This window comes from Pseudophryne corroboree, chromosome 2 (genome assembly GCF_028390025.1).
Source record: "Pseudophryne corroboree isolate aPseCor3 chromosome 2, aPseCor3.hap2, whole genome shotgun sequence".
NCBI classification, from domain to species: domain Eukaryota; kingdom Metazoa; phylum Chordata; class Amphibia; order Anura; family Myobatrachidae; genus Pseudophryne; species Pseudophryne corroboree.
The window spans coordinates 629242188-629268782 of NC_086445.1; the positions used below are offsets into that span (position 1 = coordinate 629242188).

Genomic DNA, 26595 nt, shown 5'->3' on the forward strand with positions numbered 1-26595 from the left:
GGGGTCAGGAGTAGCGGCTCTTGCCACGGTGGGGGCGGCACCCTCGGGGTAGCAGCGCCCCGGGCAAAAAGCTTGCTTGACTGTGGCAGGAGCCGCTACTGGTGCTAAGGACTCTCCCAGTAGCAGCCTACTTACCTGGTGAAGGAGCTCCTGACCCACCTCTTCACACAGCACCACATCGACCCTTACCACCCTAGTGCAGCATCAACCCACCAAAGTAACCCATCCACAAGGCACTTACTAAAGTCCTATGGCTCGGGACTAGACTGGGCAGCACAGTGTCACAAAATTTAGTTTACTGCATCACAGCACTGAGGTTCTGTGTTTTATTACCACCAAGACCTAATGTGTTTGGAGTTTGTATGTTCTCCTCATGTATGTGTGGGTTTCCTCTGGGGGCTCTGGTTTCTTCCCACAATCCAAAAACATAGAGGTTGATTGGCTTCTGACAAAAAAAATCACTGGTGTATATGTGTGTGTGTGATTACATGTGGTTTGAAATATAGATTGTAAGCAACACTGGAGACTGATATGAATGGATACATATTCTGTGTAAAGTGCTCTTTAATATATAAATATATATAAATACCTGATAATAAAAAAATAATAAATAAATAAATCATTTTGGAAAAAGGGTCGGAATTAGGGTTGGCCAGGATGGCACTTGCAAGGGGCAGCACCTGGCTCAGCCTGCCAACCGCTAATGGGCCCTTCTGCTACCCAGATTGTTTTAATATATGTGTACAATTGGAGTTGGCATGGCAGAGTGTAGGTACATACCAGCGAATGCCCTGAGTCAAGGAACAGCCCAATACATAACCAGTAGGGTGGTTTAATCTGTAGTAATGTGATTTGTACTGCAATACTCACAGTTATACATACACAGACTCTTTGCATGGTGCAGAGCTTGAGCAGAGCCTACAGGTTACTAGCCGGTGACTATATGTGGGTAATGGTGTGGGATGCAAGTGGCACCATCTTCTAAAACAGAGAATTGGTGAAGTTGCCCATAGCAACCAATCAGATACTGTCTATCATTTTCTAAAAGGCAACATCAAAATGTTAGACAGCATCTGATTGGTTGTTATGGGCAACATCGCCAATTTAGTTTTAGAAGCTTTAGCAAATTTACCCCTAACTCAGGTCATGCCCTCCTTGCATTCTCTATAATTTGCCCTATGGTTGCATATATCCTACAAGGCCTCATGCCTTGCCCCTTGATCCTCCACCCTCTTCTTCCCCATATCCTTCTACCAGTGACGTGCGGTGGGGTGAGGCAGGTGAGGCAGAGCCTTTCCTGTCATACTTACGTTTGTACCAGAGTTTTGAATGTATAAAGTATATGAAAAATACAAAGAATATGTATGAAATATCTTCTTTGCATTATTCTAATCATTTTTATAGCCAAAACTCTGGAGTAAAAAGTCTATGGCGGCTTATCTTTTCCACACATCTCTGATCAAAACTCACCAAATTTCCAGGAGTTTATACTGCTGCACCTGTGTATAATGTCCAGATGTACGCTTTGGCTCATATATTGCATGTAAATCTGGCTCTGGTGCTAGCCAGTGCCTTCTTAGCCTTTTAGCTCACCGCACGTCCCTGCCTTCTACAGCTCTCTTGTCCCCCCTTTTCCCATCCTTCATGCTCAACACCCCTGCACTCCTGCCACCATTACTTCTCATTTTCCTCAGTTTCCCCTAAAAACCAGTCCATTGTCCCATCTTCCCTAATGTTCCTATCCCTAATTCTACATAATACATTTTTATAGACAGGGTCCTCAATAATATGCCCTATACAGCACAGATGGCCAAGTTAAAAGCAAAAATTATTATATGGATGATGGGGTGAGCACCAAGTCCTTCACTTTGCCAAGGTGCTGGATCCCACATCCGTAGATAGATAGTTAGATAGATAGATAGATAGATAGATAGATAGATAGATAGATACTGAAATAAAATGGATTTGGACACAAATCCTCTTTATACCACATTCATGCGCTCAACCCACTCATTAAATAACACGTTTCAGTATACTGCCACACCCATGACTCAAACCCACAACCTGCTGCATCCCAGCCAAACACCTCATCTACCGAGCCATTTGATATCGCAAAAAAAAAAAAAATAGATTTCTAACTATATGAAGCTACTTGTACCCCATAAATAAATATCCAGCACCAAAATCGGCAGATCCATGCAGTGTGCAGCCACACATCCAATCCCTTGCATCTACACACTGCATAGATCTGCCCAGCCGCAATGCTGATTGCCCCTTCACGAAGTACAAGGTAAGCTTCAAATAGTTAGAACTCTCCAGCTTGGAATTCTCTAGCTTTATAGGCAAGGAGAGACACTGTAGCTCCATGAATGCAGTGTCCGACTGCAATGACATAGGCAACAGGTTCGAATCCCAGGCACATCAGCAGCCCGTAATGTAAAGAGCTATCAAGTCAAGTGCATGAATGCTGTATACAGTAGGTATTAGCAACAGAAGGGATGGGGGTGGGAGACAGGGGCAGTTAGGAGATGCTGGACTTCAAAAAGGGGGGAAGCTGCAAGTGAAAGTAATTAAACAGATAATTGACATGTGCTAACAGTGCCCACTACCTTGCAGCCCTATGTGTGGTGGCACACTCTGCACACACTTTGTTATGGCCCTTAAGGGGAAGGCATATAAAGGGGAATGAGGGTGCACCGTTGGCATCTAAAGGGACATGTGTAGTCCTGATGGAATAAAAGGTGCATAGGGGGTTTCTGAAATATTATATGTTGAAATTATTGCAGTTTTGTCCATGCCCCAGGTTAACCCCCCCTTCCCCCATCTAGGAATCTGAAAATAAAAAAAGCTGCAACCCTACATCTATCAGTTAGAACTACAGACAGATCGTATTAGGGAAACTTAAGTATGGTTATGTAGTACATTTCATTGACAGCTTAGTTTTATAATCTGGCTATGTGTTGGTTTCCATGTAGACTATATACCCATACTTGCCTACTTTTGAAAAAGCATTTCAGGGAGATTGTGAAAGTAACATCTATCAGCGCGGACGTATACTTCTACATCTGAGAAGCGTGTCTTAAAAATGACTTACATCCAAATGTAAATGAGCCCCAAAGCTTGTAAGATCTTCTTGTTGAATAAAAGAAACTGATATTTTGCATAGTTTTGTTTGTGTATTGTGTTTTACAAGAGGTTCTATGGGGCAGATGTATTAACCTGGAGAAGGCATAAGGAAGTGATAAACCAGTGATAAATGCAAGGTGATAAACACATCAACCAATCAGCTCCCATATGTAAATTAACAGTTAGGAGCTGATTGGCTGGTGCATTATCACCTTGCACTTAACACTGCTTTATCACTGGTTTATCACTTCCTTATGCCTTCTCCAAATTAATACATCTACCCCTATATACTGCAAGTGGCCACGAGAAACATTATTTAAAATGCATGTAGCCATAGGGATGGGCCTTATAGCCAATGCAGGGGAATGGCATTTGAATGTATGTATCTCTGATTCATTTTTTCTCCCAAGAATGTAACAGCTGCATAATAGGGATAATGTGCAATCAGTGAGATTACTGGTCTATTCAGGGAGTCAGGGAGATCACTGCTATTTCAGGGAATCTCCTGCAGAATGCGGGAGGGTAGGCAACTATTATTATTTATTTATTTATTTATTAGCAGTTTCTTATATAGCGCAGCATATTCCATTGCGCTTTACAATTAGAACAACAGTTATAGAACAAAACTGGACAAAGACAGACAGACATAGAGGTAGGAAGGCCCTGCTCGCAAGCTTACAATCTATAGGGAAATAGGCATTGATACACAAGGATAGATGCTACCTGTTACATAATGGTTCCCCAGATTGCTAGGTTCTTAATGGGTTGTATGATATGATCACCCAGCAATGTTGGAAGACAAAATGTGAGGTTATGTGGACTGTACAGAGGGGATGTAACTGGATAGGGAAGCATTGAAGGTTATGTGTGTGGGTCTGAAATTTGGAAGGCTTGTCTGAAGAGGTGAGTTTTCATGGAACGTTTAAAGGTTTGGAGACTAGAGGAGAGTCTTATTGTGCGTGGGAGTGCATTCCACAGAGTGGGTGAAGCCCGGGTAAAGTCCTGTAATTTTGAGTGGGATCAGGTAATACATGTGGATGAGAGACGCAGATCTTGTGCAGAGCGGAGAGGTCTGGTAAGGAGATATTTTGAGATGAGTTAGGAGATGTATGATGGTGCAGTTTGGTTAATAGCCTTGTATGTAAGTAAAAGTATTTTATATTTGACATGGTAGAATACCGGTAACCAATGGAGGGACTGATAGAGCGGATCAGCAGATGAAGAACGTCTGGCGAGGAAGATTAGCATCGCAGCTGCATTTAAAATGGAATGAAGTTGTGAGAGCCTATGTTTGGGAAGACCAGTAAGGAGACTATTACAATAATCAATGCGGGAGATGATGAGTGCATGGATTAGAGTTTTTGCAGTGTCTTGTGTAAGATAAGGGCGTATTTTGGATATGTTTTTAAGGTGCATGTAACATGATTTAGAGACAGATTGAATGTGTGGAACAAAGGACAGTTCAGAGTCAAGGGTGACACCTAGGCAACGAGCTTGTGGGGTAGGGTGGATAGTTGCATTGTCAACAGTTATGGAGATATCAGGTTGGTAACTACTCTTAGCTGGTGGGAAAATAATTAATTCTGTTTTGGAGATGTTGAGTTTGAGGTGGCGAGATGACATCCAAGATGAAATGGCAGACAGGCATCCAGTGACACGAGCCAATACAGATGGTTACAAATCTGGGTAGGATAGGTAGATTTGAGTATCATCAGCGTACAAATGATACTGAAATCCGAAGGACCTGATTAGTTTACCAAGAGAGGAGGTATAGATTGAGAAAAGCAGAGGACCTAAGACTGAGCCTTGCGGTACTCCAACTGATAGAGGTAGAGAAGAGGAGGTAGAATCAGAGAAGTGAACACTGAAAGAGCGATTAGATAGGTAGGATGAGAACCAAGTGAGGGCTGTGTCCTGAAGACCTAGGGATTGTAGTGTTTGTATGAGAAGAGAGTGGTCAACAGTGTCAAAAGCAGCAGAGAGATCTAAAAGAATAAGTAGTGTGTAATGGCCTTTTGATCTAACAGTGACTAGATCATTCACTACTTTGGTCAGTGCCGTCTCTGTGGAGTGTTGGGCACGAAAGCCTGACTGAAGTGGGTCCAATAAGTTGTGGGAGTTAAGAAAGTGTGTAAGGAGAGTGTAGGCAAGTCTCTCAAGTAGCTTGGAGGGACTGGGTAGCTGAGAAATGGGACGGTAGTTAGAGAATGTGTTTGGGTCAGAGTTGTGTTTTTTGAGAATGGGAGTAATCACTGCATGTTTAAACAGAGAGGAAAAGATACCAGTAGAGAGAGAGAGAGATTACAAATTTTAGTTAAGGTTGGGATAAGCACAGGAGACAAAGTTTTACTGACCTGTGAGGGTATAGCATCAAGAGGAGAGGTAGTGGAGTAGGAGGATGAAAAGAGTGTTGATACTTCATCTTCACTTGTGGGATCAAATGAAGAGAAAGTGTCAGAGGGTTCAGGTAGGGAATTGAGCAGGTCACTGGCTGAGTTAGAGCATACCATTTCATCTCGGATTTTATCAATCTTATCGTTGAAGTAGAGAGCAAGTTCTTGTGCACTGATAGTAGCTAGTGGGGGAGGTAAGGGAGAGTAAAGAAGTGATTTAAATGTATTAAAAAGTCGCTTGGGGTTGGTGGCATGATAAGAGATGAGAGATTGGAAATATTTTTGTTTGGCAGTGTCCAGGGCCTGACGATAGGAGTGGTAGGTAGTCTTATATGTGAGAAAGTCACTTGGATTCTGAGATTTCCGCCACTGACGTTCTACTTTACGTACAGTTTTTGTAGGTGTCTTGTTGATTTAGAGTGCCATGGTTGGCATCTAAGCCTACGTGGAGTGTGATGGGTAGCTGGAGCCACTTCATCAAGGGCACTCTCTAGGGTCTAGTGCAGGTGGGATACAGCAGTGTCAGGTGTGGTGAATGTAGAGATTGGTGAGAGTAGTTGTTGCAGAGAAGTGGAAAGTTGTTGAAAATGTATATTGTTAGTATTTCTGCGTGTTAGAGGAGGCTTGTTTGGTTTTAGTGTCCTAGAATTTAAAGTAATAGAAGAGATTGAGAAAGTGATCAGGTTGTGATCAGAGAGAGGGAATGGAGTGTCAATGAATTCGGAAACTGAGCAGAGCCTGGTGAACACAAGATCAAGGCAGTGACCCTCCTGGTGAGTAGAGGAGTCGGACCATTGGGGAGGCCAAGAGAGGAGGTTAGAGAGAGGAGTTTGAATGCATGAACAGATTGTTGACTGTCAAGAGCTATATTGAAATCGCCCATAATGATGGTGGAGATATCAGAGGATAAGAAGTGTGGGAGCCAGGCAGAAAAATCTTCTAGAAATTGTTGTTTGGGTTGCCCAGGAGGGCGATAGATAGCTGCAACACGCAGAGAGAAGGGGGTGAAAATCCTGATAGAGTGAACTTCAAATGATGTGAATGCGAGTGATGGAACCTGAGGTAGAGCAGTGTATGTGAAAAACTGTGACAGTAAGATTCCAACCCCACCACCTTTACTATTATTAGGCCTAGATGTGTGTGTGAAGTGGAAACCACTGTGTGACAGTGCTGCAGGGGAGGCCGTGTCTGATTGTGTGAGCCATGTTTCTGTTATAGCCAGCAGATTAAAGTTGTGAGATATGAAGAGGTCATGGATGGATGTTAATTTGTTACAAACAGAGCGTGCATTCAATAAGACACATTTTAGTGACTTGGAGGGGGATGGGAGACACGTGATATTTATGAGGTTAGATGGATTTCTATGTTGTTTTGAGACAGCAGAGTGTGAGAGGGAAAGGTTGTTGGGGCCTGGATTTGGTGATATGTCACAAGCTAATAAAAGCAGAAGAGTGAGATAAATATTGGTGGATGTTTGCGAGTGTTTATTCTGGTGGCCAATTGTGGTTGTCAAAGTACTTGCAGAGAGGTAAGTATAAAGCTCATGAGTGTTTAGAAGAGGGGAGTGGAGAATAGAAGCTGTAATGTGCACAGAGGGGTGAGTTTCAGGGTGAGTGTAGAATGTGTTAAATTTGGTGAGAATTCCATGAATGGAAATAAGAAACAGTAGTTTGATGAACATGATGTGGTTGTGTGTGTTTTATGGGTTAAGTGGAATAGGAGTAAGTTGTTAAAGTAAGTTACCTTTTCTATGTACATATACCTGATTTTCATGGGTTCAAAATCATATATTAACAGGTCCAGCATAAGCTCAGTATATACTGGGGCTTGGGCTCTGTTCATTAATGTAGACAAACGCAGCTGTACTTTCCAGACTGATATATGTCTTTTTCATAGAAACAAGCAGGTGTATTCCAGGATGTGACTCTTCGCTATCTTACACTCATTTTTGCCCATATACAGTATAGTATGTATTATGGTTTCATAGTAGGCATACCTCCCAACATGACCATCTCCAGGAGGGACACAATGCTCTGCTTCTGAACTTTTCTCTTCATGTTTGATTGCCAGCACCTGTTTTGAACAGGTTAATGGATAAGAAAGGTGTTTCAGCGCAGGTGCCGATAATCATAAATTAAGAAGGAAGTCCAGGAGCAGAGCATTCTGTCCCTCCTGGAGAGAGTCATAATGGGAGGTATGTAGTAGGTATGAGATGCTCTGTGCAGAAGCTGCTGTTTGTCTGAAGACTTTTGGGTCACTCTGTCTATCTGTAAGATCTACTGCTGCACTGTTAGGGGGTCTATTAGTGGTGCTTCAACAAACTGAAAACAAATGTGTGTATGCAGAGCCGGCCATAGGCATAGGCAAACTAGGCAATTGCCTAGGGCATTTGATATGCCTAGGGGCATCAGCAGCTTCTGCTGATTAAAATGATATGCGGCATGCCTATATTCTGTATGTAGCATTTCATATAGAGATACAGCCACAGTCTCACACAGTATATAGGCATGCTGCATATCAGTTTAATCAGCAGAAGCTGCTTGTGCATCCTAGCCACATAGCAATGCAAATAAGATGCATTTTCATAAAAAATAAAGTGCCTGACGTTAGCATTGAGGCAAGATTTATGAGGACACATCTGTATCCAAGCAGAGGCAGAGGTCACAGTGTTAGTGGCAGTGTGAGTGCTGTGTGCATGTGAGTGGGTTGGTTGTGCAGTAGTGTTCGGAATATGTGTAAGGAGCATTGTGTGTCATGTAAAAATGCATTAATAATGTGCAACATATGTGTCAAGGGGCACTATGTGTGTCATTATGTGTATAAGGGCATTAATAATGTGCGCCAAATGTGCGAACTGTTCCTATTTAAAATATAGGGGGTACAAACACCAAAATAGGGACTGCTATGGGTCAGGGGTGATGGTGCTGGGAAAGAGGTGCAATGTCAGAGGCGGAACTAGCGGTGGTGCTAGGGGGCACCAGCCAAAATCTTGCCTAGGGCATCATGTTGGTTAGGGCCGGCTCTGTGTGTATGAGAGAGAGACTGGTCTGTGTACAAATATATGTATATTGTGTGTATATCCCTTTAGCCTGTCTTTCTTTTCACTGTCTTTTCTCTCTCTCAATTAATTATTTAATATTGGCTTCTCATGCTGCATTACTGCTCGTTAAGAGCTTCCCTAGAAAATCTAATTCTATCAGCACTTCAGGGGAATTCAGAGAGGAGACTACAAAAAACAAAAAGGGAGATGGTGGTGGAGGAGAGAGATGTTTAAATGAAAAACTTGTGGGGAGAGAGATCAGCATGAAGTAATAACATTTTTAGTAGTGATTAAAACTTTGTAAAAGGGGTAATGGTGATCTGTCCATTTCAGAATAGGTACTATGAGAATGACAAAACAACTATTTCTATTTCTATTTTTTAATAGCAGAAAGATATAGAAAATGAAAGTACAAGATAAGAGAGATGAAAAAAGAAGACAACAAAAAGATACATTAGGAATGATAGACAGATACTGTAGAAGGAAATGATTTGGGAAGGCTAAGAAATATAGAACAGGAGATACATACAAAGATCACACTCCAACTGTGTTCAGAGTATTAAGATCACCATTAAAATCCTATTAAGCCCATTAAAGTCTGCAGGAAATGTACAGAATTGGTTTTATTTTACTCAGAGTTTCCTGAGCATATGAAGTCAGCTCACATAAAATCATTTAACCAATGCATACATATTACCAATAAAAGAGCATAAAATACTGCCATTGCACTAAGTAACGCTCTCCATCATGCAGAACTAACAGTGACACTTTTCAAAAACTCACTGCAATATTATAGAGCTGATATATATTTAATTATGGATCGGAGATAAATTAATGTTGGATTGGGATTGTTGATTGAAGATGTAGCAGTGGACTCTCCTAACTAAAGGGCCCTACACATTAATAGATCCGCCGCCGAGCTGCCCGACGGCGGATACGGGCGACCCGGCGGTGGGGGGGCAGTGATGGGGGGAGTGAAGTTTCTTCACTCCCCCCGTCACCCGGCTCCATAGAGGTGCAGGGAAATATGGACGAGATCGTCCATATTGGCCAGCATGCACAGCCGATGGGGCACCAGCGATGAACGAGCGCGGGGCCGCGCATCGTTCATCGCTGGTGCCTCCACACTGCACGATATGAACGTTATCTCGTTCATTAATGAATGAGATCGTTCAAATCTTGCAGTCAAATCACCCAGTGTGTAGGGTCTATAACTGGGACAATCTATATCTACTAAGTGCCTATAAGACCATGGGGCAGATGTATTAAGCCTGGAGAAGGCATAAAGAAGTGATAAAGCGGTGATAAGTGCAAGGTGATAACGCACCAGCCAAGCAGCTGAAATATGTAAATTACAGTTAGGAGCTGATTAGCTGGTGCGTTATCAACTTAAAACCAGAAAAAACAACCCTGATCCAGGCGCTAATTTGTTAATTGTATTATTTACTCTTAATTTGAGATTTATAAATTTAGAGCTGCAATCTTTGTCCAGCTGTACCTGTGTACGTACAGCTAAAACTTGATCAAAACACTGATCAAGAAGCTACACAAGAAAAAAGAAAAGTGACTGATTGCGCTATTTCTCCAGGTGCGTATATGAATAAAAACACGTGTTTTTCACTTCTCTGGTGTTTATTTTAGTACAAACGTTATATCTCATACAACAATATAATAAAAAATTAAGTATGCATACTCATTAGGGGCACATTCTAAAAAATTATTTTATAATAATAAAAATGATGATATTTCTCTGTTTTAGACATCCAGTGCTCAAATCTATCAGAGACAATTAATAGTTACACTCCTGGATTAAAATGCAACATAATTTATGTATCCACAACGTTTAAACTGTGATTTTCCAAGGTGAAAACTCAGTTCTCTGTTTAAAGACACAGTTTCCACAACATTGAATATTGCTTATCTTCGTTGTATTAGAACTCAGTCTTTAGCATAGGACCACAGTTCTCATTCATATACTTGCAAAGTCCATAGACTGACAGTTTCTAAATAGAGCCGCTTACCACCGTGTCCGTGGATGCAGACGTGATGGGGAGATCCTCGCCGTGCACAGCGATGCTGGTTTGCTTTCCTTCTCCCCGTCCGTCCTCCGTGGTGGTAGCGGTGCTGGATGGTTTCTAACCCTCAACGTGAGTGGGGCCGCTTGTATGTGGACAATTTTCAGAATAGACTCTCCACCTTGCTAGCCGCGTCTCCTTTGATTGCAGTTCAGCTGGAGCGGCAGGTGTGTAGGAGGTCTCGTTGGTTGTCCTTAGCTCCCAATCCGGCAGGGTTGATCCCAAACAATGTCGCTGATCACTTGGCAGGGTGAAAGGCAATTCTCTAACGCGTTTCGCACACAGGTGCTTCCTCAAAGAGTAATGTACTTTCAATTTCCAAGGCTTTATATACCTGACCACCCTGATTGATGTTCCTCCCATTGGTCCAGATTGAATCACAGGTGCATTCTATTTCTAATTATCTGCTATGTGCACTTTGCTCTAATTGCTACAACTGGAGCACTGATCGTTATTATCAATTCTATTAAAAAATGCATACGTTTGATATAGAGAATATATATATGTGTCCATCAAGGAGAGATATTCTTAATTACTCATATACCACATTCCGAATTAACAGATAAATTAAACAAATGGATAAATAAATAAATAAGACAAAATTATAATTAAACATCCACCACTTCTTATCTCATATTTCTAACCCACCCCAGTATCGAACTCATAACCTCACTAATGGTAAACCAACACCTTACTCATTGAGCTATTAGGTGTTCACAATATCCCTCTGGGTTATTTCTTATATGATGTATCTTAACTCCATTATTCAACAATCTCTATATAGCGGAGTATCCTTACGTTTGATAAACAGACATTTCTCATTAGTAGAGTAAACATTCTGTAATCAGCATCCCGTATGGCATACAGACCAACCCCAAATTTAATCATATGTTTAACTTTGTTCTATAATCATTTTTAGCCCGATTAGCTATCAGACTTTTTTGTCTTAGTGCAGCTTTTAATCTATTCTCATCGAGCTCATCATCCATAAAGACTATGATTTATTAATTTTATATATCATAATAAACATAATAAACACAAAAAAATGTTCAGCTAAAGGATTTTAATTACAAATAGCAAACCCGTTTATATATTTTGATAGGTAGGTATATCTGACATACTCTGGATTCGAACTCCACATATAATTATATAAGGATTTCGACCTTACCCACTCGGCTACAGCGTCCCCTATATTTAATGTAGATTTTTCTTTATTCTATATTTTGTATGATGTTATTTTATATAATGTATACAACAACTCTTACCAAAAGATTGATCCTTTCTTTTTAAACTTCTTTTTTTTTTTATACATATATGTAAAAGAAAAATGATAAATGGCACCCACAATTAAATAATTCTTAAATTGTTTACTAGACTTTTCTTTCTCTCACTTGCTCACTTTTCAACCACTTTTCTGTTTCTTCATTATTATAGCTAATATTAATATGTCCTAAGTGGTCAGTGAATCCACTCGACAACTGAGACATTTCAGCATGATTATCTAATTTCCAAGCTTACAGGTAGTCTGTCCTTTCCTCTCAAAATGAGGACTATTTTATACATATCCCTCTTCTTCCGAGGGGTTCTATCTATAAAAAATGAATGAACTTATATATGTCTCCATCTAATCCCTTTACATGAAAGATTCAAAGTCAATATTCTCATTCAATCCATAAGGATGAATGGTCTTTAATTTAAAGATCCAAAAAGCTTCTTTAGAACTCAAAGTTCTGAACCTATCTCCCCCTCTTTTTGTGTTTTTAATATGTTGTACTCCTATCACTGTGAGGCCTTCAATACACCCTCCATGTTCTTCTGTAATGTGTCTAGACACACTGTGAAAAGGGTACTTTTTTAAGATGTTTAGCCGATGTTCTCTAAACCTGGTCTTCAGGCTTCTAGTGGTCCTACCCACGTATTGTAATCCACATTGACACTGTAACACATATATACAGTAAACTGTATTACAGTTGATAAATTCCTCAATTTTAAAAACCTCTTTATTCACATGTGACCTAATTTCTGTGGTTTTATTTCTCATATACCTACACGTGATGCAGTTGGTTTTCCCACATTTATAACACCCTGTGTAATTTATGGTGGACAGCCATGTTGTTTTGGCTTCTGGTTTGTCCATGCTTTTTAGCATACTGGGTGCTAAATGTGACTTTAGATTTCTGTTTTTCTTATAATTATATGTGGAGTTCGAATCCAGAGTATGTCAGATATACCTACCTATCAAAATATATAAACGGGTTTGCTATTTGTAATTAAAATCCTTTAGCTGAACATTTTTTTGTGTTTATTATGTTTATTATGATATATAAAATTAATAAATCATAGTCTTTATGGATGATGAGCTCGATGAGAATAGATTAAAAGCTGCACTAAGACAAAAAAGTCTGATAGCTAATCGGGCTAAAAATGATTATAGAACAAAGTTAAACATATGATTAAATTTGGGGTTGGTCTGTATGCCATACGGGATGCTGATTACAGAATGTTTACTCTACTAATGAGAAATGTCTGTTTATCAAACGTAAGGATACTCCGCTATATAGAGATTGTTGAATAATGGAGTTAAGATACATCATATAAGAAATAACCCAGAGGGATATTGTGAACACCTAATAGCTCAATGAGTAAGGTGTTGGTTTACCATTAGTGAGGTTATGAGTTCGATACTGGGGTGGGTTAGAAATATGAGATAAGAAGTGGTGGATGTTTAATTATAATTTTGTCTTATTTATTTATTTATCCATTTGTTTAATTTATCTGTTAATTCGGAATGTGGTATATGAGTAATTAAGAATATCTCTCCTTGATGGACACATATATATATTCTCTATATCAAACGTATGCATTTTTTAATAGAATTGATAATAACGATCAGTGCTCCAGTTGTAGCAATTAGAGCAAAGTGCACATAGCAGATAATTAGAAATAGAATGCACCTGTGATTCAATCTGGACCAATGGGAGGAACATCAATCAGGGTGGTCAGGTATATAAAGCCTTGGAAATTGAAAGTACATTACTCTTTGAGGAAGCACCTGTGTGCGAAACGCGTTAGAGAATTGCCTTTCACCCTGCCAAGTGATCAGCGACATTGTTTGGGATCAACCCTGCCGGATTGGGAGCTAAGGACAACCAACGAGACCTCCTACACACCTGCCGCTCCAGCTGAACTGCAATCAAAGGAGACGCGGCTAGCAAGGTGGAGAGTCTATTCTGAAAATTGTCCACATACAAGCGGCCCCACTCACGTTGAGGGTTAGAAACCATCCAGCACCGCTACCACCACGGAGGACGGACGGGGAGAAGGAAAGCAAACCAGCATCGCTGTGCACGGCGAGGATCTCCCCATCACGTCTGCATCCACGGACACGGTGGTAAGCGGCTCTATTTAGAAACTGTCAGTCTATGGACTTTGCAAGTATATGAATGAGAACTGTGGTCCTATGCTAAAGACTGAGTTCTAATACAACGAAGATAAGCAATATTCAATGTTGTGGAAACTGTGTCTTTAAACAGAGAACTGAGTTTTCACCTTGGAAAATCACAGTTTAAACGTTGTGGATACATAAATTATGTTGCATTTTAATCCAGGAGTGTAACTATTAATTGTCTCTGATAGATTTGAGCACTGGATGTCTAAAACAGAGAAATATCATCATTTTTATTATTATAAAATAATTTTTTAGAATGTGCCCCTAATGAGTATGCATACTTAATTTTTTATTATATTGTTGTATGAGATATAACGTTTGTACTAAAATAAACACCAGAGAAGTGAAAAACACGTGTTTTTATTCATATACGCACCTGGAGAAATAGCGCAATCAGTCACTTTTCTTTTTTCTTGTGTAGCTTCTTGATCAGTGTTTTGATCAAGTTTTAGCTGTACGTACACAGGTACAGCTGGACAAAGATTGCAGCTCTAAATTTATAAATCTCAAATTAAGAGTAAATAATACAATTAACAAATTAGCGCCTGGATCAGGGTTGTTTTTTCTGGTTTTAGAGTGTGTTTAAATCCGGGCAGCTGCATTAAAGGTTAAATCCAACTTTGGATGACCTGGTAACATCCTAATTAAATAACTGAATACAGGTGCGAATATGGCTGAATTCACGTGTTTTAACACCCGTTTATCAAGGAGAGAATTATATATGCAGAATAATGAATGTGATATGACCATTGAGGATGAGGAGTTTGATGTGGATCTTGTAGGAGGGTTTAACAAATTAGAACAACTGTTGAAAGATGAAATGAGACATTGGTGGGACAGTGTGACCCTAAAGAAGTATATTCAAAATAAACAAATCCCAAGGGGACTTAGAATATTCAAAGCCTTATCCATACAAGATGATCCCACATTAACCAGTAAATGGCACCAAACATTAGATGATTGTTCGTTTCAGCTTATGAAATTACTGATAGAATATAGAGAAAAAAGAGTGAGAGATATAGTAGATAAAATTGAAGAAACCAAAAAATCATTGGCCAAATATAAAGACTCCCCACAGTTTGTAGAGCGAGACAAAATAACAAATAGGAAGGTAGAAGGGTTTGAGAAAGAACTAGTGGAAAATAAACAGAGGAAACTCCATAGAGATAATCAAGACTATAAAGAGGACAAAGTAAGAACTTATAGAAAAAAGATTCCCTCTAACAACTTTAGAGAACATGAAACTTCTCAATCAAATGGCCCCATCTATATAAAAAGGAGACGGCTTTCATGGGGAGATCAGAGGAAGGATAGGAACAATACAAAAAGCCATCAGACATATACCCCCCGCAATTACATAAATAGGAAACCAACTACTAATCATTATGAATTTAAAAGTAGAGATGAAGGAACAAGTAGACATTTTGAACATACCCCCACAGAGAACACTTTTTTAGAGCCAGACAGGAGTCTAGCAAAATATCAACATCCGAACAGGTATGCAAAATTGGATATAGGTACCCCCAAAAGATATCGAGAAAGAGGGGAGTCAGAGGAGGTAGAAAACGCAACAAGGAAAACAAGATTCCGTTAGAACAAAAAGGTATATTTAACCTTAGCACTAAAACCCTAACCCCTGACCAAGTAAAACTGTTAACAAAAGGTTTGAATTATGCACCGTCTAGAAATCCAAATATGTTTGACCTTTTTGTTGAATTAAATCATTTTGTAAGAAATTTATGTAGAAAGAGATATTTTGCTCTGAAAAAACTGCCAGACAGTAGTGAAAACCCTATAATATTAGATTCAACAGATAAAGAGGGTTTGTGTATATTAGAAGAGCTGTGGCTGGAAAATACTGTAAACAAACAGGGAGATTACTGCCCAATATTTGATATTCAGAGGAAACAGTCCAACAGTGAGCTTAGAGATAATTTTAGAAGGAAGTCAAACTTTTATCCTGATAAATATAAGTCTAATACAATACTTTACTTCTATAGAAAAACTCTAGATGAGTTTCAAAAAATATGCGAGAAGAAATCCAGTTGGTCTAATTTAACTAAACAAGAACAACAAGCATTGAAACAACTAGAACAAGACAACTCCCTGATAATAAAAAGTGCCGATAAAGGCGGTGGGGTAGTTGTGCTTGATAGGACATATTATTTAGAAGAAGCAGCTAGACAATTGGGAGATAGAATTTTCTATCTTAAATTAAGTAAGGATCCCACTGCCGTATATACACAAGAATATAAGGATCTTTTAGATGGGGCTTTCAAACAAGAAACTATCTCTAAGGAGGAATTTTTATTTTTGTTTGTTAAATTTCCCATCACACCTATATTTTATCACATTCCCAAAATTCACAAATCACTCACTGCACCCCCTGGGAGACCTATAATTTCTGGTATTGGGGCCCTCACTTCCACTCTTTCACAATTTATTGATTATTTTTTGCAGAAACACGTAATTAATTTAAAGTCATACATACGGGACACAATGCATGTAATTAATATTTTAAATAATATAGAATGGAAGTCAAGCTATCTATTCCTTTCACTTGATGTGCAGGCACTGTACACCCATATACCACATAAATTGGGAGTAGACGCTATAGCCTCTTATTTAAGTACAGACATAGAGATTTCTGATAAACTCAAACTGTTTATATTAGACTCTATCACTTTTATTTTGACACATAATTATTTTTTGTTTGATGACACGTTTTATTTACAGTTGGTGGGTACGGCCATGGGCACCAGGTTTGCGCCGAGTTTTGCCAATCTATATATGGGAAAATTTGAGGAGGAATTTATTTGGAGTGGCCCATTTGGCGCAAACCTGGTGTACTATGGTCGTTACATTGATGATTTACTTATAATTTGGGATGGGGGTGCACAATCAGCGTTTGATTTTGTTACTCACCTTAATTCTAATGAATATAATTTAAAATTCACTCACTGTTTGGATCAGAATTCAGTTAATTTCCTAGACCTGACTATCTCCTCAGAAAATACAAAGATTATTACAACCAATTACAAAAAGACAGTAGATACCAATAATTTTTTACATTATTCAAGTGGCCATTACAAACCCTGGCTGCGAAATGTGCCACAGAGTCAATTTAATCGTATACGGAGGAACTGTACTAATAAGGATACATTTATAAATCAGGCTAACATTATGTTTGAAGATTTTGTAGATAGAGGCTACCCCAAGCCTATATTAAAATCTGCGTATAATAAAAGTTTAAATTTAGATAGAGATATACTTTTACAATCTAAACAAAAAGAGAAAAGAACCTGGGATACAAAAAACTATGGAGATGATTATTCACAGTTATTTTTCTTGTCAAAATATAATAATAAATCAGGGGAAATTAAAAAGATCCTAACCAAAAACTTTGATATCTTACAACAAGATCGTGTTTTACAAAAAGCTATACATCCACAGTTGAAAGTTATTTTTAAGAAAAACAGAAATCTAAAGTCACATTTAGCACCCAGTATGCTAAAAAGCATGGACAAACCAGAAGCCAAAACAACATGGCTGTCCACCATAAATTACACAGGGTGTTATAAATGTGGGAAAACCAACTGCATCACGTGTAGGTATATGAGAAATAAAACCACAGAAATTAGGTCACATGTGAATAAAGAGGTTTTTAAAATTGAGGAATTTATCAACTGTAATACAGTTTACTGTATATATGTGTTACAGTGTCAATGTGGATTACAATACGTGGGTAGGACCACTAGAAGCCTGAAGACCAGGTTTAGAGAACATCGGCTAAACATCTTAAAAAAGTACCCTTTTCACAGTGTGTCTAGACACATTACAGAAGAACATGGAGGGTGTATTGAAGGCCTCACAGTGATAGGAGTACAACATATTAAAAACACAAAAAGAGGGGGAGATAGGTTCAGAACTTTGAGTTCTAAAGAAGCTTTTTGGATCTTTAAATTAAAAACCATTCATCCTTATGGATTGAATGAGAATATTGACTTTGAATCTTTCATGTAAAGGGATTAGATGGAGACATATATAAGTTCATTCATTTTTTATAGATAGAACCCCTCGGAAGAAGAGGGATATGTATAAAATAGTCCTCATTTTGAGAGGAAAGGACAGACTACCTGTAAGCTTGGAAATTAGATAATCATGCTGAAATGTCTCAGTTGTCGAGTGGATTCACTGACCACTTAGGACATATTAATATTAGCTATAATAATGAAGAAACAGAAAAGTGGTTGAAAAGTGAGCAAGTGAGAGAAAGAAAAGTCTAGTAAACAATTTAAGAATTATTTAATTGTGGGTGCCATTTATCATTTTTCTTTTACATATATGTATAAAAAAAAAAAAGAAGTTTAAAAAGAAAGGATCAATCTTTTGGTAAGAGTTGTTGTATACATTATATAAAATAACATCATACAAAATATAGAATAAAGAAAAATCTACATTAAATATAGGGGACGCTGTAGCCGAGTGGGTAAGGTCGAAATCCTTATATAATTATATGTGGAGTTCGAATCCAGAGTATGTCAGACATACCTACCTATCAAAATATATAAACGGGTTTGCTATTTGTAATTAAAATCCTTTAGCTGAACATTTTTTTGTGTTTATTATGTTTATTATGATATATAAAATTAATAAATCATAGTCTTTATGGATGATGAGCTCGATGAGAATAGATTAAAAGCTGCACTAAGACAAAAAAGTCTGATAGCTAATCGGGCTAAAAATGATTATAGAACAAAGTTAAACATATGATTAAATTTGGGGTTGGTCTGTATGCCATACGGGATGCTGATTACAGAATGTTTACTCTACTAATGAGAAATGTCTGTTTATCAAACGTAAGGATACTCCGCTATATAGAGATTGTTGAATAATGGAGTTAAGATACATCATATAAGAAATAACCCAGAGGGATATTGTGAACACCTAATAGCTCAATGAGTAAGGTGTTGGTTTACCATTAGTGAGGTTATGAGTTCGATACTGGGGTGGGTTAGAAATATGAGATAAGAAGTGGTGGATGTTTAATTATAATTTTGTCTTATTTATTTATTTATCCATTTGTTTAATTTATCTGTTAATTCGGAATGTGGTATATGAGTAATTAAGAATATCTCTCCTTGATGGACACATATATATATTCTCTATATCAAACGTATGCATTTTTTAATAGAATTGATAATAACGATCAGTGCTCCAGTTGTAGCAATTAGAGCAAAGTGCACATAGCAGATAATTAGAAATAGAATGCACCTGTGATTCAATCTGGACCAATGGGAGGAACATCAATCAGGGTGGTCAGGTATATAAAGCCTTGGAAATTGAAAGTACATTACTCTTTGAGGAAGCACCTGTGTGCGAAACGCGTTAGAGAATTGCCTTTCACCCTGCCAAGTGATCAGCGACATTGTTTGGGATCAACCCTGCCGGATTGGGAGCTAAGGACAACCAACGAGACCTCCTACACACCTGCCGCTCCAGCTGAACTGCAATCAAAGGAGACGCGGCTAGCAAGGTGGAGAGTCTATTCTGAAAATTGTCCACATACAAGCGGCCCCACTCACGTTGAGGGTTAGAAACCATCCAGCACCGCTACCACCACGGAGGACGGACGGGGAGAAGGAAAGCAAACCAGCATCGCTGTGCACGGCGAGGATCTCCCCATCACGTCTGCATCCACGGACACGGTGGTAAGCGGCTCTATTTAGAAACTGTCAGTCTATGGACTTTGCAAGTATATGAATGAGAACTGTGGTCCTATGCTAAAGACTGAGTTCTAATACAACGAAGATAAGCAATATTCAATGTTGTGGAAACTGTGTCTTTAAACAGAGAACTGAGTTTTCACCTTGGAAAATCACAGTTTAAACGTTGTGGATACATAAATTATGTTGCATTTTAATCCAGGAGTGTAACTATTAATTGTCTCTGATAGATTTGAGCACTGGATGTCTAAAACAGAGAAATATCATCATTTTTATTATTATAAAATAATTTTTTAGAATGTGCCCCTAATGAGTATGCATACTTAATTTTTTATTATATTGTTGTATGAGATATAACGTTTGTACTAAAATAAACACCAGAGAAGTGAAAAACACGTGTTTTTATTCATATACGCACCTGGAGAAATAGCGCAATCAGTCACTTTTCTTTTTTCTTGCGTTATCAACTTACACTTATCACCGCTTTATCACTTCTTTATGCCTTACCCAGGCTTAATACATCTGCCCCAATGAACCTTTTGTATGGTGACCCATAAATGATCTCCTAGTGCATTCTTTTCTAAAAACAAATTGCTTGTATGGTAATTCTCCTGTCTAGATGTTGCCTTCACAAGGTATTGACGTTGATTGATACTCCCAACCAAAGCACACTATTTAATGTTATTGACTTAGAGAGGCTTAACAACAGAGTTGAGTGGATTTAAGTCAGTCATTTGATGCTTTCATCCAGCCATGCATTGCCCTCATCAGCTGTCTGAAGAGGGCTGCACATGACTGGATGAAAACACCATATGAGTGGCTTAAAATTACTCATCTGAAACCCATTTTGACCAGTCACACAATATTGCCGAGCCTCCCATGCTCATGCTTTAAATACGCATTAAGGGCCACTATTAAAATGAGTCATGTGACACAAATGGCATGCTTGTTTAATCACTGTGAGGGAGATCTACTAAGCCTTGGACAGTGGAGAGAGATAAGTACCAGCCAATCAGATCCAAACTGCCAGACTGATAGAACAGAACATTGACCAAGCGCAAGAGGTTTGAAGAAAAACACCTAAAATAATATATAAACTTTTATAATTAGTACATTTTATGACAATCAGTATAAGTGAAAGAAGTATATATATATATATATATATATATATCAATTTCACTTGCATAGCAATTAGTTATTAAAATGATACATTCTGAAAGTTATTTTTCCAGGACGTAGCCCACTTGTTCGAAGCTATGCTGCAGCCAATGTGCCCAGGAGGCAGGGGCGTAACTAGATATTTGTAGGCCCCAAAGGGCCCCATATGTACAAACCAATGGTGATAAATGTATACTGCACATGTAACTTACACAATGACGATGGGCCCCCCCATAGCTCAGGGCCCCATAGGAGCTGCACCCTTTGCACCTATGTTAGTTACTCACTTGCCGGGAAGGTAAAATTCTACATATATTTTAGGATTGATCTATTACGACCTTTTTCAGATTGGGTTAAAACTCTTATTCTCAGAGACCTGAAGATCTTGATTTCCCTGAACCCAGCATTGGTTTTGGTCCAGTGGTACCCTCTCACTTTCCTCAAACCAGTTCAGTTAGTCCTTGGGAACCTTCTAATAGCAGCTAGAGCTACTATAATTGGAAGTCCCCTCCCCCACCTTATTGAGAAGGTACTGATTCAGACCTAAACACTGTGTAAATTCAGTCACTAGTCAGACCAGTGTTTTGCTTACTGGGCCAATGCCGCAGTGCCCACGTGCCACAATGCTGCTGTGACTCAGGTCACAGAGTGTGGGGGAAGCTGCAGCATGATTGACAGGTTGCAGCGGTTTGGGGGCAGCATCAGGGAGGAGCATCTAAAATGCAGTCATGATACTAGCATTTTGGAGGCGTGCTGAAGCTAGTGTTTGGTTTCCCGACTCAGATTAACTGGCCTCAGCAATTTACTTGTGATGGACATTATAAGCAACCCATGGGTTGGTAATATGTCCAATGTTCACCACGATGTTGCCAATGGTAATATGATGCTGTATCTTCAGACGCAGACAACAAATAAAGGAAGCTGTAGGACGAGGTGAAGGTGAAGCTACAGCACAGACACCACTTGTGTTCACTTCTGAATCAGGCCAAAGGTTATTTCCAAAAACAAATATCATTTTAAAATGCAAAGAGTGGAAGCACAATTCTCCATCACTACCATTAATTGGTATCCTTCGAACCTTTACATTACAGATGGAGAGAGACAGTTCCACCTGTCGCACCTCCATTAAGCAAGACCTGGACCCCTTCAACTTTACTGAATTTATCTCTGTTGGAGACGACCCTTAAGCCTTGATTTGTTGGTGTTAATTTGCTAATTTTGCCCTTTGATGTTATTTATGTGTTTGTTTTACAATACCACTGTTTTATGTGCAGAAGCCTGCCTTTTCCTCTTTTATCTTCCCTCCCATTTTTTTCTGCACCCCAAGTCTCCTATATTCAATAAAAATTTAATATTGAAGAAGAAGCTCTTTTTTCATATAGTCTTACAAAAATGATTGTGTATTGTTCTGTTAGAACTATACAACAGTTGCTACAGTTTAGCAGCTGTGCTTATCCTAATCCATAGATAAAATCCAGATGTTAATAACCATAAAAAATAGAAATTAGATTGTACGTTTTCTAAGGACGTAACTACAGTACAGAAACACTTTAGAAAGATAATAATACAGTGTGTCTTATAAAATAAAGATAACAATTAATTTTTACTCACTTTGAAGAGTCTCAAAATATTGGCAACCATGATAGAAACGGAGCTAGAAGATGCGCCAATAACTCCCACCACTCTCTCGGGCTGTGCAATGATAGGATTTCCACCACTCAGGCACCGCACTTCTGCCCTGTCCTTGTCTATGAGAGGCTGGACAAAGCTTAGAGATTGCTCTAGAGCATGGGTATCTCGGGAGCAGGTATCCAGAATTCTTGCCCCTAAGGTGATGTTAGGCAAAAGATCAGGGTCAGCATTGATACGATCAAGGGCATATAGCATTGCTTCTAAACGATGTATTCCTTTCTCCTTCTTGAGTTCTCCACAGGCTCGGCCATCACTTCCCCTCCCATGGACAGGGAAAAGACCACCCAAAACAAGGTCTCCATCTATCCTCACAGAATTCATGTGTGGTGAACTCTTTGGTTTGGACCAACATTTCCATGGAGTTAGAAGTAGCAACGTGCATGTCATCATTACAAACATTGCCATATCCATAATGTAGATTTTTGGTAAACCAACAAAAGCCTCTCCTGTTCCAGTGCCCACTCCACACACAAATCCTCTGTTGGTTTGATCATTTAAGGTGCCAAGGCCATGAGTATGTTTTGACTTTGATCATTGGCAGAATGAGGCATCAATAGATCTGGAAGAAAAAATGACATAAAGATGTAATATAAGTTAAAAAAAAATTAAAATAGGAGTCTAAAATGTCACCTCCATTTACACATGAAATTAAGGTGAAATTACCGAATGACACTTCACCCAGCTACAGTATAGCAGAACACTTTCCAATCGATGGCCGTATGCTCACTGGTATTCCTTTGCCCCAAGGTCATGTGTGCAAGGCAGCACAAGTTTACTGAAGTTGGTGCAGGTGGTATACAGTATGAGGTAGAACAACAAATACTGAATAATACAGGAATCAGGTAGCATAAAACGTCAACACACACTGACAGCTACGGAACAAGGTACAGTATGAGCATAATAATAGTCAAATAATAATAATATAATAAAATAAACAATAACCAGACACATGCTAGTATCAGGACTGCTAGCTAACACCACAACAATAACATAAGCATGGGGTTATGGCTGGTAGCACAAGACGGTGGTAAGGCTAACTGCAAACAGTAAACTAATACAAAATAATCAGGCACACACCAAATAAACGTACACATTAAACAGAAATGTACATAAAAACAGATTCTGCTGCTACAAAAAAACACCACTGAATTATTAAAAGAATAATTCACTAATCCTCTGCTGAAACCACTTGTGTTACTGTTTGGAGAAACGCGTAAGTTTGTTCGGAGTGATTACATATTTACTGATTAAACTGCCTGATAGAGACCCATGGATGGGCCATGTTAAAGTTATCACCAGCAAGCATAATACTGGCTGTACCCCAGCTGACTGGTTAGTTGCTATAAATGATTTTAAATGTTCCAATTACTGCAGAAAGCACTGTATTGTTTAACCGATAACACAGGATTGGAATACATCGATTTGTGGTGCGGGGTTTTACTAAATAGACCATCGTTTCTTAAGCCTGTGCTAAGAAACCTTAACACCGCTTAGAATTATTGTTTCAGCAGCACATTTGCAATTGCTAATATAACTCCATTCACTTGCAAGCTATTTATATGAAAATGGTCATCTGCTTATCAGTGTTGCTGTAGCTCATGGCTGAATAGACATTGTGTTACATCATTTGTAAGGAGTGCAGGATACATAATTACTAACTCAAACAAAAGCAGCCACTTTCACAGCTGCAGTATGTGTTACCAGTTAGGAGACAATAAACAGCATTTTCTTTAAAATAAAAAAAAACACAGTAAGGCATAATGAATTTGATCCAATAACATTTATAGACTCATGTTACTAAAAAGTAGAGATGAGCGGGTTCGGTTTCTTTGAATCCGAACCCGCACGAACTTCACTTTTTTTTCCACGGGTCCGAGCGACTCGGATCTTCCCGCCTTGCTCGGTTAACCCGAGCGCGCCCGAACGTCATCATGACGCTGTCGGATTCTCGCGAGGCTCGGATTCTATCGCGAGACTCGGATTCTATATAAGGAGCCGCGCGTCGCCGCCATTTTCACTCGTGCATTGAGATTGATAGGGAGAGGACGTGTCTGGCGTCCTCTCCATTAGAATAGAGATAGATAGATTAGATAGAGAGAGATTGTGCAGAGTCGCAGACAGAGTTAGTTTACCACAGTCAGTGACCAGTGCAGTTGCTAGTTAACTTTTATTTAATATAATATATCCGTTCACTTCTCTCTGCTATATCCGTTCTCTGCCTGAAAAAAAAAACGATACACAGCACAGTCAGTCACACAGTGTGACTCAGTCTGTGTGCACTCAGCTCAGCCCAGTGTGCTGCACAGTCATCAATGTATAAATTAAAAGCTTATAATTAATTGTGGGGGAGACTGGGGAGCACTGCAGGTTGTTAGCAGGAGCCAGGAGTACAATTATATTAATTAACAGTGCACACTTTTGCTGCAGGAGTGGTGACCAGTGCCTGACCACCAGTATAGTATTGTTGTATACTACTAATATCTCTTTAAATATCAACCAGTCTATATTAGCAGCAGACACAGTACAGTGCGGTAGTTCACGGCTGTGGCTACCTCTGTGTCGGCACACGGCAGGCAGTCCGTCCGACCAGAATTGTATTATTTATTATTATATACCTACCACCTAACCGTGGTTTTTTTTTCATTCTTTATACCGTCATAGTGTCATCCTAATTGTTACGAGTATACTACTATCTCTTTATCAACCAGTGTACAGTGCGGTAGTTCACGGCTGTGGCTACCTCTGTGTCGGCACACGGCAGGCAGTCCGTCCGACCAGAATTGTATTATTTATTATTATATACCTACCACCTAACCGTGGTTTTTTTTTCATTCTTTATACCGTCATAGTGTCATCCTAATTGTTACGAGTATACTACTATCTCTTTATCAACCAGTGTACAGTGCGGTAGTTCACGGCTGTGGCTACCTCTGTGTCGGCACACGGCAGGCAGTCCGTCCGACCAGAATTGTATTATTTATTATTATATACCTACCACCTAACCGTGGTTTTTTTTTCATTCTTTATACCGTCATAGTGTCATCCTAATTGTTACGAGTATACTACTATCTCTTTATCAACCAGTGTACAGTGCGGTAGTTCACGGCTGTGGCTACCTCTGTGTCGGCACACGGCAGGCAGTCCGTCCGACCAGAATTGTATTATTTATTATTATATACCTACCACCTAACCGTGGTTTTTTTTTCATTCTTTATACCGTCATAGTGTCATCCTAATTGTTACGAGTATACTACTATCTCTTTATCAACCAGTGTACAGTGCGGTAGTTCACGGCTGTGGCTACCTCTGTGTCGGCACACGGCAGGCAGTCCGTCCGACCAGAATTGTATTATTTATTATTATATACCTACCACCTAACCGTGGTTTTTTTTTCATTCTTTATACCGTCATAGTGTCATCCTAATTGTTACGAGTATACTACTATCTCTTTATCAACCAGTGTACAGTGCGGTAGTTCACGGCTGTGGCTACCTCTGTGTCGGCAGTCGGCAGGCAGTCCGTCCATCCATAATTGTATTATTATTATAATATATACCACCTAACCGTGGTTTTTTTTTCATTCTTTATACCGTCATAGTGTCATACTAGTTGTTACGAGTATACTACTATCTCTTTATCAACCAGTGTACAGTGCGGTAGTTCACGGCTGTGGCTACCTCTGTGTCGGCAGTCGGCAGGCAGTCCGTCCATCCATAATTGTATTATTATTATAATATATACCACCTAACTGTGGTTTTTTTTGCATTCTTTATACCGTCGTCATAGTGTCATACTAGTTGTTACGAGTATACTACTATCTCTTTATCAACCAGTGTACAGTGCGGTAGTTCACGGCTGTGGCTACCTCTGTGTCGGCAGTCGGCAGGCAGTCCGTCCATCCATAATTGTATTATTATTATAATATATACCACCTAAC

The 26595-nt window shown here is 39.2% G+C and overlaps 1 protein-coding gene across 2 annotated transcripts in view; it reads right to left on the reverse strand.

Annotated features, from left to right (window-relative positions):
* The window catches only part of GRM4 (glutamate metabotropic receptor 4), a 411766-nt gene that overhangs the window by 325093 nt on the left and 60078 nt on the right, over positions 1-26595 (reverse strand). For both annotated transcript variants that reach the window (XM_063954853.1, XM_063954854.1), the window contains exon 2: positions 22578-23217. In XM_063954853.1, the coding sequence (XP_063810923.1) occupies positions 22578-23069 (492 nt within the window). In that variant the 5' untranslated portion in view covers positions 23070-23217. The remainder of the gene's footprint in view (positions 1-22577; positions 23218-26595) is intronic.